At 35.4% G+C, this 13,080-nt stretch overlaps 1 protein-coding gene across 1 annotated transcript; it reads right to left on the bottom strand.

Annotated features, from left to right (window-relative positions):
• Positions 1-4,241: 4,241 nt before the first annotated feature.
• Positions 4,242-12,271, bottom strand: LOC110037491. The gene is made up of 3 exons (XM_020742147.1): positions 12,046-12,271; positions 11,609-11,971; positions 4,242-5,093 (listed from the first exon to the last, which is right to left on the bottom strand). Exons 1-3 carry the CDS (start codon positions 12,233-12,235, stop codon positions 4,495-4,497), a joined length of 1,152 nt encoding a protein of 383 aa, XP_020597806.1. The 5' UTR covers positions 12,236-12,271; the 3' UTR covers positions 4,242-4,494.
• Between the last annotated feature and the right edge of the window lie 809 nt (positions 12,272-13,080).

Genomic DNA, 13,080 nt, shown 5'->3' with positions numbered 1-13,080 from the left:
TCTCCTCTTTTCAATTGCTGCTTCTTTAGTTTGTGGTCCTTTCCCATTCATATATTTAAATATGTGGTCTAGGCATTGTCAGTTTCTCCAAATTGTCTGAGCTAGTTGGAGTGGTATTGAACATCCTAACCCATGAATTAAGCTTTGGAGGTTGTAGAAGAAAGTTGGTTTGGCGCTTAAACACTGGAATTGGACTAAATTTTGTGATGTCTTCAAATTAATGGACCAAGCTGAGAGGGATTTGTTAACGTTAGAGCAGGATGTTGCTTCTGGTTAGGTGGATGAGTCCTCCTTGTTTGAAGCAAATGAGAAGTTCCTAACCACAGTGGCTTGGTGATGGTCGTCTATATATATATATATTGAAACTTAATATTTTAACTTTTGAAACTATGATACTGAATCGATCTCATGCATGTAATAATTTAAATAAATTAGTACAACATCGCAAGTGACGTACCTATCCCGAGGAATAGACACATTACTTAGTAGTAAGACTCCATCAAATAAACTAAAGAATTTATGACATCTCTTTTAGTCTGCGAAACCTATATGTTGATCGATAAGTTCCTCTATCTAATATAAAACATTAGACAAGGTTTATATTAAGTTGGGTTCTAAAGTTTCCTGTAAGGAAAAACCCATATACTTAATTACATCTTAGACAATCGAAATCGCCTAAGAAAACTCTCAATTTAGATCAGAATGTATTGTCTTCAAGAATTTCAAATTTTAGGGTTTTCAAGTTCAGACATAGAAAAATCAAAAGGGAATAGCTCAAAACAGGAACAACTATTTTCAGAATCTAAAGAGAGAAAACTAGGGGATGTCATGGATCTTAAGGCAAGTCTCGGAGACTTCCCAAACTATCATATTGTTTGGCTTCAATTTTGAGGAAATATTATTATATGTTTCTTCCTACCAATTTTATTATTTAGGGCTTCCGTTTGCATGACACAATCATACAAATAACCTGAAAGATAAGAGGATTTTTGTTGTAACGAAAGATAACCTCGGATATATTGCACAACATGGTTGTGCAAATGCCTAAAGATAAGCATTGCACAACATGGTTGTGCAAAGGCCTAAAGATAAGCTTAGGATTTATGTCGAGCCAGACAAAAAACCTCAAAGTCCTGTGACTTGATATGTAATTCTAAGAAAGGTTGTTGTTATAGACCAGTTTGTTCTCTCAAAGTTGTTCTTATGTACGTTCTTGTCATGCTACCCACAGAGTTATCTTCAAGCTCCTTGTTGAAGTGACAGCTCAATGTAAGAACTTTATGTCTTATGTTTTCTTTCAATCAATATATATAATACCAAGGAATTGAGATTTAGTGCTAACGTATCGTCCTGTCTCCTAAATACCAATCACCAATATGTGCTAATTCGACTCGAGAACCCAGGAAGCTGCTTCCAACTAGTCACGGTTACACACAAATATATATTTGTGTGTTTATATATATATATATATATATATTTCTTTTGTTTGGTTTGTTTTAATTATTATTTTAGTTTTAATTCTCTTTTAATTTACATTTAACTTTTAATTTTGATATCTATATTAGATAATGATTTAATATTTGAGTTTAGGTTTAATTTGTTTAATTTTAGTTTTTAATTTTATTTGTTCATTTTGTTAAACTTAATATTAGATTTGCTTTTAAGTAAATTATGATTTAGTTTAAGTTTTGTTACATCAAAGGTAAGAGTGACTTTGACTTATTCTATTTATAATCAAGGGATTTCATGTTTCTTGAATTTAGTGATAATGAATGTGTCAAAAACTTGGATGAGAGAAAAAACACTATAAGATTCGTTTTCTATGTGGAAGACATTGTTTTTACCTAGATGTCAAAGAAGCAATCAATCGTCGCCCGCTCTACTTATAAATTTGGGTATATTGTTGCAGCTCCATGTGTCTGTCATGCAATTTAACTCCAAAATTTGATGGAGAAGTTAAGATTGACATAAGAAGAGCCAAAAAAAATTTGTGTTGACAACAAGTCAACTACTACTTTGGCCAATAATCATGTTTTTCATTATCAAAGTAAACACATCTGCACATACTATTACTTCATTAGAGATTGCATCACAAGAAAGAATGCACAAATAGAATGTGCAGTCTCATGATCAAAGTCAATATCCTTACCAAACCACTCAAATATGAAAATTTTATCAGGATAAGAATTGCTTGGGACGACAAAATGAGTATAATAATAGGTGTTGATAAGTAAAATTGATTTTTTTTGCTCATATGAAATTGGGCTTTAATTGAGCCCAAAATCTAGAATGATCGTTCAAAAATTCGAATTACTTTCTGAAAAAAAAAAAAGTGTTAGAGTATTCTCGAGACATATTTTAAAAACGTAATTTAGAATATTCTATAATATGTAATTAATGACTTTCGTAACTGAAGATAGAAGAATATTCTAGATGGTTAATAGTAGCCATGAGACTGAAATGTGTGAGCATAATCATAATAGGAGTGTCACTGGTATAAATGGTGTGAGCGTTTGAGTCTGAATCTAGAAGAAGATAGAGTGAAATAGAATTGATACCTTCAAGTTGTGTTCCCCATCTTTCTTAGCATTCCTCCAGCCTTAATAGTCTTTTATTTCTAACAAAAGGCTCATTTAACTAATAGGGAGAAATATGTATTACTCATAAAATTATATTTCAAGACTTTAAATATTTAGATAAGGAAATTAATTATTTATAAAAATTATAAATATTTATGAAAAAAAGTGTAAGATTTGTTTTGCGATTAAACCACTTAAAATTATTATTTTTTTAGATAAAATTAAATTTTCACCTTAATTTTAAAAAACATATATATTTTCTTAAATAAATATCTCACGATCCTAATATAATTTTATTTTGGTAGCTCCATGACAATTTATAAACTAAGCCAAATTAGAGTGTGAGATATTCATAGCTCATCACATTTCACAACTCCTTCCAATTTCCGGAAATTTTTATTTAAAAATTTGAAGTGATGGAAAAATGAGCAGACATGATAATCCTTGAACATATCCTCATCCGTAATTTGATTGCCATTTTATGTGTCACATATCTAACACCTAAACCTTTATATTTATTAATACCTCACTTGAAATTTACATCCCATCAAAACATGTATGAAAAAACACATGTAGAACAAGTTAAAGGATTAAAACATTTTTCTTATTTTATTTAAGCATTTGAGTTTTAACAAATAAAAATAAGAAAGAAGTGTTAGATATGAAAATACATTCCTATATTGTGCTTTGTCCATAACTTTTTGCTTGAATATTAAAGACCACATAAAATATGATTAATCTATGGCTCTAATCCAAGTTAGATTGAGCAAATCAAACTGAGCTGTGAACAACATTTTTACATGTTTTCATCTTCATATTTATTTTGAGTTGGGCATGAATAGAATCAAGCAACTTTAGATCAGCTTTAAAAATAAAAAGAGAAATTTATACACAAATCAAACAAGTATTATTTTATTTATAACTAATACACAGTTTGATATGTACCATAATAAGAATTAGGTGTTTAAACCATGCATGAAAGAGTGCATTCCACTTTTTAAAATTTTACAATAGCTACACTTTTTATATAATACTAAACATTTGAGTAGCTCGTATGTGAATATAAGTATTTAAGTGATAGATATATAAATATATAAAAATTGTGTCGCATGTAATTACATGCCCCATAAAAATATTATGTTTGTATTTTAAATATGAATACTTGGACACATTTTTGTATGCATTTAAACTTCAATGAATATTTAAACATGTATGTTGGATTTAAAATTATTCTAAAAGAATAAAAAATGATCAAGGACAAGTATTATTGTTCGCTCAAATTGCACTCAGATCAAAGTTAATAAATCACATTTAGATCATTTGGATCAAACAAGATTAAGGGTATGTGTAGCTTAATGAAAAATCTGCTTTTAAATTAGGTGCAATTGTTATTACAAATTTTTATTTTTTAAAAAAAATTAAACCGCAACCAGAAAACTGCCACAACACCTAAATATGTGCAGTATAAAAATGTTATTTTCAGCACTTTAGAAACACATAAACTGCCCAAACAGAGTATTTTTAAAACGCTACTGAAATTGAGTTAAATTTTGACCAAACTTGATGGTTTGGTCAAGCTCAAAGCTTTTGAACCGATTTAAGAAGGATGATCCGCTCAACATGAAATCATTAGCAAGAAAAAAGCCAAAACCTCTCTATAAATAGCTTCATAATAAACAACTTCAAAAGAGATAAATATTGGCAGAAACACCCTTGATAACAGCTATAGGGCACCTTTCTTGCCCACTAGCTTCAAATGCACACTTAATCCGTCGTACTCAAACTGAATTAAGGCAACATATACTTTCTTCCACACACTAAAAAGCATAATTATATATATATTACTACTTTCTGCTTAGCAAGCAAACTACAAAACACCAAATCCATCATACTCCAACTCAAAGCACTGATCAGATCAGATCCCCATAGCCATGCTGGTAAGAACCATCATCCCCGCAATCACTAAATTCATCCCTCCAAATCTAACTCCAGCCATGGATATCCCCAAAACCTTAACATCATCAACAACTGGACCGCACAATGAGCTATGGTCATCACTCCTTATGTTGTAATACACACTGTAGAACGCCACCCTTGTCCTCTCCGCTCTGGCAGTGAAGCTCACATTAGCTGCCATGGAAGTGGCGTTCCCGAGCGGAGCGAAATGAAAATTCTCCGCCTGGTCACCGGCGAATGCCATGACAGCTAACGGAGACTGGCATGAATCTCCAGCAGCGCCGATTGTGAAGATGAGACTGTATTGCTTGTCTGGTTTGGTCTCAACCATTTGGGAGATTATGCCTTCTTTGCCTGATAGAAGCTCAATGGCACGTTTTCCCTGAGGGACAGTGTAGTGGTCAGAGTCGACGTAGCGAACGGCTCGGTTGGATTCGACTATCCAGCCAGGAAGAGAGGTGGTCTCCTCATCGAGATTGGTGGGGAGGAGCACGCCGAGCGTTGAATTTTTGAACATCCATGGGCCTTCTTCAAAGTCGCCATTGATGACAGCGTTATCTGCAATAAGCGAATTTGTTAATTTGAGTTTTTGAATGCTGTAAAAGAGGAGAGCAGTGGTTATGAAGCTTCAGTATTTTTCTGATTTTTGTTCAAGGTAAATTTAGCCATACATGATATGACCGTATAAGAGTCATCAGATCAAATAAGAAGATGAGGAGTAAAGCGTGGGATAAATATCGACAGAGATGGGAATAAAAGTAGAATAGGAGGTGGAGAAAAGGGAAAAGCAGGAATTTCTTACATTACAGTCGCTAAAGCATACGGTAAACAAAACCCGAAATAAATAGAAAAGGAAAAGATCCAGAATCTGCTGCGATCAGTTCTCGAGGTTATGGTCCTGCGGCTGACATGGAAGACTATAAAGTGAAAGGGTGTGTTGAGCTGCACGTATATCATTATCATCCCCCGCAAGCTGATAACAGATTCACATAGAGTAAGATATGCTCGGAGCTTATGAACAGGTTGATTTCAGTTGAAATGTATGTGAGCGAGATTTCCTTAGAGAGAATATGTTCACGAATATGAACAGGTTGATTTCAGTTGAAATGTATGTGAGTGAGATTTCCTTAGAATATGTTCACGAGTGAAGTGATAATCAATTTCGACGTGCTTAGTTCTTGATTGTGAGCAATGGTCATGACAAAAGTGTTGTCACAGAATACGGTGGTTGGTGTAGTTGTAGGGATGTTAAAGTCCTAGAGAGGTCAGTGAAACAAGATTACGTCAATTGTTGTATTAGTTACGTCAATTGTTGTATTAGATAATGCTTTGTGTTCAGCTTTAGCGGAGGAGCGAGCAATGATAGGTGGAGATCTTAAATAGAGCAGGCATGACCGATTGCAAAATACCCAGAAAGGTGGAGACCGTAGAAGGTGGAGACCCAGAAAGGTGGAGACTGGCCCAACAGTTCATTGAGAGGGCAGTATGTAATTCTTGGATGAGTTTTTGTATCACACTTGATCATTTCCAGTTAATAGGATATCATCGGCATATAAAAGAAGATAATTTATGGTCGAATTGTGACAATAGATGAGGAGGGATGAATCGACTTTGCTCGGTTGAAACCCATTTTACGTATCAGTGTTGCTTGGTTAAAACCCAAAATGTATTAGGCGAGAGGAAAAGGTATCAAACCATTGGCGAGGTGCTTGTTGAAGGCCGTAGAAGGATTTTTGAAGATGGCAAAACATGATATGGATATGATGGATCAGAATATCCCAATGGCTAACACATGAATATGGTTTCTTTGAGGTTTTCATAGAAAAATGCATCGGAGACATCCATCTGAAAGACTTGTCACTGATGATGGAGGGCAACTGCGAGAAGAACTCGAATGCTTGGTAACTTTGCCACAGAATTGAAAGTTATGGTGTAATTTAGGTTACATTATTGTTGAAAATCTTGAGCTACAAGTTGTGCCTTGTATCAAGCAATAGAACCATCAGAATTTTGTTTAATTTTGAAGGTCTATTTGCTGCCCAGAACTAGTTGATCGGTGGGAGGGACGAGAACCTAGGTTTGCAGAGTTTGGAGAATTGTTATTTCGTCGGCCACAGCATGTTGCCAATAAGGATAGCTGATTGGTGCTTGTAGGTAAGAGGTTCAGTTTCAGGTTGAGAGAGATGCAAAAGATCAAAGATCTTTTTGGCTGTAAGAGAACCAGTTTTGGATCTTATAACAATAGGATGAGGTGACAGAAATTGGAGGGAGGAATTTGGGAAGGGGCTTAGTTGGCTATGTAGGTGAGGAGGATATTTGTAGAGGATTGAGTATTGGAGGAATAGGGTGGCTGCATAAGTGATGGCCTAGTTGGCATTGTAGTGATGGGCAGTGGAACGAGGATGAGGGGAATTTAGTTAGGAATCAGGTAAAGGGTGTGGGCTTGTAGGTGAGGGTGGCTGATTATTGGTAGCCGATTGGTTGAAAGGGAATGATAACTCATTGAAGGCAACATGACTGGAGATGAGTATTCTGTCGGTGGTAAGATCAAGTCATTTGTAACCCTTTGTGTTTTTAGGATAGCCGAGAAATAAGCAAAGGATTGCTATTTGCTAAAATTTGCTGCGGTCAGATGGTGGAAGCCAGGGATGACAGGCGCATCTGAATGTTCGTAGGAGGCTATAATCTGGAGATTTTCCATATGACAGTTGATAAGGTGAAACTTGTGATGTAGTCTTTGAAGGTACGGTCAGATGGTGGAAGCCAGGGATGACAGGCGCATCTGAATGTTCGTAGGAGGCTATAATCTGGAGATTTTCCATATGATAGTTGATAAGGTGAAACCTGTGACGTAGTCTTTGAAGGTAGACGATGGATGAGGTAAAGTGTTATAGCCAATTTTTCAAGCCTAAAAGAGGGGGGAAAGTCGGAGTCAGCTAGGAGAGCACGACATGTCTCATGTATACCTCTTTGTTTCCTTTCAGCTATTTCGTTCTATTCTGGTGTGTAGAGATAGGCAGTGTGATGAATAATATCAAGAGATAGTATAAAAATAACTGAGTTTCAAATTTTTTAATTCCTGACTCCCATCAGTTCTTAAAATTTTCGTTTTCTTGTTGAATTGAAGTTTGACAAGCTTTTGAAAGTTAATGAAATGTGATAGAACTTTTGATTTGTGAGGCATATGGTATAAAGCAAGAAAAATGGGTAGAATCATCAACAAATAGCACGTAATATCTATAACCTTGAACATATGGTGTAAGGGATGGTCCCCATACAGGTAGAATCATCAACAAATAGCACGTAATATCTATATCCTTGAACATATGGTGTAAGGGATGGTCCCCATACATCGAAATATATAAGTTGTATGGCATTTCATTTGAGTAATATGAGAAGAAGAAAAGGATAGACAATGACTTGTAGTTAGAGTACATGACTCACAAAAAGAAAAATAACTGGTAATTGAAATATGAGGATGTTAGTTAGCAATAGTTGCAAGAGTGTAGTGATTGGTGTGTCCCAAACGTTAATGCCAGGGGATATGACGATTTCTAGTAGAGAGGAGGGCTTTGTGAGTTTATGGAATTGGGTAAAACCCATTGCGGCAAAAGCCTTGAAGAAGATTTTGTTGTGTTATCCGGTCCTTGATTTGAAACAAGCGGCATCAAAGACTATCAATTGTTATCAACAGCAAGTTGAGAAATAGAAATTAAGATGTGGGAAATTTGAGGGGGTATAATGGAGTTTAGCAATGATTAGCTTACGGGAAGAAGTTGGTAATATACCATATCCAGAGTGTTGTATAGGAATCATTTCACCATTCCCCACATGAATCTGGCCGAGACCTTGATTTGCTGAGCTAGGTGTAGTTGATCCAAGGATGGGGTTAAGTGAGTTGTAGCACTAGTGTCGAAATACCAATTCAGATTGGTTGTGTAAGATGTAACGAGAGCTATAGATGGTGGAGGCCTGGTTAGCTGATAGTTAGCATTGAGTCGGTGTCAGCATTCAAGCTCAATATAGCCAGGTTTTTTGCATCTTTTTCGACAGTAGATTGATCCATTTGCTTTGGGTTGTCGGGGAACTAATTGATTGGTTGTGAAGTATGTAGCACTCTTGTAGTCGAAGATATTGGTGCTATTTTTGTCTTTGTGGTAACAGTATTTGCCTTTTTCGCTTTGTGTGCATAGAGCTAGGTGAGGATCAAGTGGGTTGGATGGTGGAATGATCGTTGGCAATGTTAATCTCTTCACTGAAGAGAATATATTAAAGATTTTCTAGTTCGATAGGAAGTAAATGAGTTCTTATTATTGTTTTAAAGACTTGTTAATATAGTGGAATCCCTTGAGGATATAGAGTATGATATCTTCGGTATCGATGGAGGTTCCAGCCGCAACGATGTTCTTGACTAGTGTTTTGATCTATGTAAGGTATTGATTCATTCCTTGATTGTTCATCGATACATTGTGAAGTTTGTTTTTCAGATAGATGGCCTTTAATCTATTTGCGGCTTGCAATCTCTTTTATAACGTTCTCCAAATTTTCAAGAAGCTCTCGAAATGAAGAATATAGAGCAAGAAAGTGGTGGAAATGGTATAGGATATTGGGGCGGGCAGCTAGGTTCTGATCAACTAGCATCCAGGTATGATAATCAGAATTTGAAATGCAGGTACCTAATTTGATCGTAAGAGTATATTGGGGCTATTTGACTAATCCATCAAAGACCCTAGAAATCCATTTGCCTTCATGATTTTGAGAATCTAAAATCCCCAAATAGGATAGTTATCAGTGGATAGGGAAGTGGTGACTACAGCTTTGATGTTAAAACATCAAAAATTTCACGTACTGACACATGCTATTTAGGGAGACCATAGATGTATTGGCATTGGAGGTTGCAGAGTCTTCCAATGCAGCTTTGTTGAAGCTCTGATACCATGAAAGAGATGAGAGAAGTAGCAGAAGTAGAATCGAAGGAGAAGAAAAGTGAAAACCATGAAGAATGCTAATTCATTGATTTGAATATCTAACAAAACAGCTAAATCATACAATAAACAAAACCCAAAACAAATAGAAAAGAAAAACATCGAGAATCATAATGAACAACTGCGAATAGTCCTGGAGCTTATAGTCCTGTGGTTGATATGGAGAGCTGTAAAGTGAAAGGTTGTATTGAGCTGCAAGTATATCATTATCAAATATTACCACAGTAGATGGTGAATACTGCTAAAAGAAGATGATTCCATTTTTAAATCCTTTATATCAATTTATACCGCTGCAATGTCTAACTAACAACCAACCCAAACAAAGAGCCTAGTTCCTCTCGCCCCCAATCAATCTGGAGAGATTGTGTCATCATGATATCCTTTACTCTGTATTTCTTGGTTTGAAAGCTTATTTCTAGTATGTATTTTACGAGCTATTATAATGTGCTTAAAATTTATGTTTTTTTTATATGAATGAGTTAATTTACATGCATTATATGTAGCAAATCAAGAAGAATCCTACAAAGAAAACTCTACAACCTATAACTTGCCTCTTTCATAATTCATACTTCGTAGAGTAATGATCATAGTGAATGTCATTGCTGTAAATTCAAGTTGTGTTACAGTTGTAATTTGTAAACTTAAGTGGTAGTTAAGGACGATAATAAGTGGTTATGTAAGTATTAAAAGTTTTGTGTGTTTCAACCAAGCAAGGTAATCATGGAAGGCTGACCTTTTATATACACAAGCACGAAAGAAAACAATTATGCTTGATTAAAATTATAGGCCAAAAATTTAAATCAATCTATTAGAACCATCGTCCCAAGTTTATTGCACACAAGGAAGGTGACTATTTATGCCTCAGTGCACAATGCTTCCTAAACAGATCAATGAGAACAAGGAAACACCCGACAAGTTTCAAATCAATACATTGTAATACATGGAAAGACACACTACAAAAACATAATGCTTTGTTGTTAAAAAATGCCTGGTCAGCTCAAAGAAGGCAAGGAAATGCATGTTGAGGCTCAAAATAAATTAATTGAAAGCTCAATTTTTCTTGATTAGCACACAAAAGGATAAAAAAAATGTGAGCTAAAACTCTCCCAACAAGTTGAACCATGATTTGATTAGCTCAACAAAGTGGAATTAAAATATAGCCCAAGATCATAAAGTAGAATTTTTTTAAAAAATGTGCAAAGAGAATAATGTCGCGACTAAAGACCGTAGAACCAAGTTATTTTATTATCTCAATAAGAACTACAAAAGATGGAACATAGCCTAAAGTAACATAAAATCTCTTTGATATATAGAGAATAAACGCATGAGTACCTATTGGAGTAGTATTGTAAAAATTAAATTATATAACATAAAGTTCATTTTGGGAATAAAGGAAATGGAGTGAATGTTTCGATAATTTCCTCCATCTTCATGAAAAAAAATGATAATGTTTCCCCAATTTACAGCCCTCAACTTGCCCTAAATTTGCATAACATACGGATGAAAACCTCCATCTTCATGAAAAAAAATGATAATGTTTCCCAAATTTACAGCCCTCAACTTGCCCTAAATTTTCATAACATACGGATGAAAAAAAAAAAAAAGCCATGAAAAATATTCTAAAATTTTGCCGACCAATATTTCATAGCACACAATTTTTATGCATTTACATATCTCACACCTAAACTTCCTTCTTAAATATGCAAGTTTAGGTGTGACAAGTAAAAACATAAAAATTGTAAATTTCTCTATTTTATATCAACAAAATTTGCCAAAAACTATATAATAAGTTCTGATATAAAACAACATCAAATAAAAATAAATCTGATATAAATTATAAGATGTTCATATTGTTTTTAAACAAAAAAATCATTACTGTTGTCATTTATCTCTGCATAAAAATCATCTAATTTATATCAAATAAATTTTATTCTGAAGAATAACTTCCCAAGGTGCACTGATAAATAGTTTGATCAATTAGCTAAAAATGCAGTCTTTATCGACTAAATTTCAATGCATCATTCGTTGATCAATAGTTTTTTGTTCCCACAAATTCCTTCTTAAATCATAGAGATTAGAGACATGTACCTTCAGCGCGGTCCGGAACGAAGAGTTTCTTGATGGCAATATTATCAATAATGGGACCACAGGTGGGGTCCTCTTCCATGCCCGGATTTCTGAACGCTAGCTTCGTCGTCTCCGCATCAACGCCGTCGCTTCCGGCGGAGCTGCCGGCCAGGAAAGCCCAGGCATAAGTATCCCAGCCCTCAACGCTGTATAGCGTCTGAAGATCCACCGTCTGTGAAGAAGCCCCGGCCACCGACATGTCGAGAGACTCCAGCTGCGCGCACGTGCGAGCCGCACTGAACGTCACCGCATAGATGGACCCCTTCTCCACCTCCACGTCCTGGCTCAACCCCGCCTCGTTCCCCAGCCGGACCGCGTGCTCACCTGCACCGTTCGATCTGTATCAAGTGGTTGTGGTTTTTCTATCAAGGCACGAAATTTGATGACGTTTGCTCTACCTTGGGGAACGATGAGGATCATGCCACCTTGGCGCTGGCCGGAGCGCACCACCTCGACGGTGCCGTTGATTTCCCAGCCGGGGATGGTGGCCGCGCCCTCCCACATCCCGGCGCTGGGGAACCCACCTGCCGGAATCGTCTCGAAATCCCCGTTTTCCAGCGGACCTGAAAGAGGATCAACGCCGTCCATTAAGTGATAGTTTATCCTGATTCATTACAGCCATCTCATGAGTCATGACGATGAGGTAATATCCAAAAGTATATATATATGATGCTAAGGTTTCGAACAAAGATTTTAGAAAAAAAATTTACTCCCAGGAATGGATTTAAAATTATTCTGTTTTAATATATGCATTAAAAAATATAGCCAATTATCAAATAATATAACTCAATTATGAGATAATATGACTAGATTATTAAAAGTTGCAAAAATATTCATGATAATAAAATAATACGAACATTTAAAAATTTATAATATCGTCCAATAACTTAGCTATGCTCATCTTCTAAATTGAATTAGATTCTATAATATATTATATATATATATATGCATATGAAAGCAAGAATATAAGCAATAAAACAGCACTATGTGGAAATTAAATATCTCGGGCTATTCTAACAATTTTTAAAGATTTTTTCAATAGATTGACATCCGTTGGTTTAGTGTAAAACAAAAAGAAGTAAATTTAACCCCAAAAAAAAGGAACATTGTTGTATTAACAATAAAATGTATCTTACATTGATACCCCCATCCAATTCTTCCCAAAAACAAATTAAAAAGAAAACAAAATGTACATATAAAAATATGACAGCACGAATCTCAAGGCAGACGAACGGCTCAAGAGAATGATACTGATGATCAGACATCCATTTTCGACCATCTTGAGCCAAATATTTGACAAGGGAGACGTCGTGTTCGAGCAATTGACGGAACATGCCAAGAGATTTTCAGTAGGGCGGGGATCAACCCTCAGGATGATCAATAAAAAAGATGCTCTCTTTCGGATTAAATATTGATCAAGCTAAGGTTCAACT

The sequence above is a fragment of the Phalaenopsis equestris genome, unplaced genomic scaffold (genome assembly GCF_001263595.1).
Source record: "Phalaenopsis equestris unplaced genomic scaffold, ASM126359v1 Scaffold220276, whole genome shotgun sequence".
Classification (NCBI taxonomy): Eukaryota; Viridiplantae; Streptophyta; class Magnoliopsida; order Asparagales; family Orchidaceae; genus Phalaenopsis; species Phalaenopsis equestris.
This window is presented reverse-complemented; position numbering and strand designations above follow the sequence as displayed.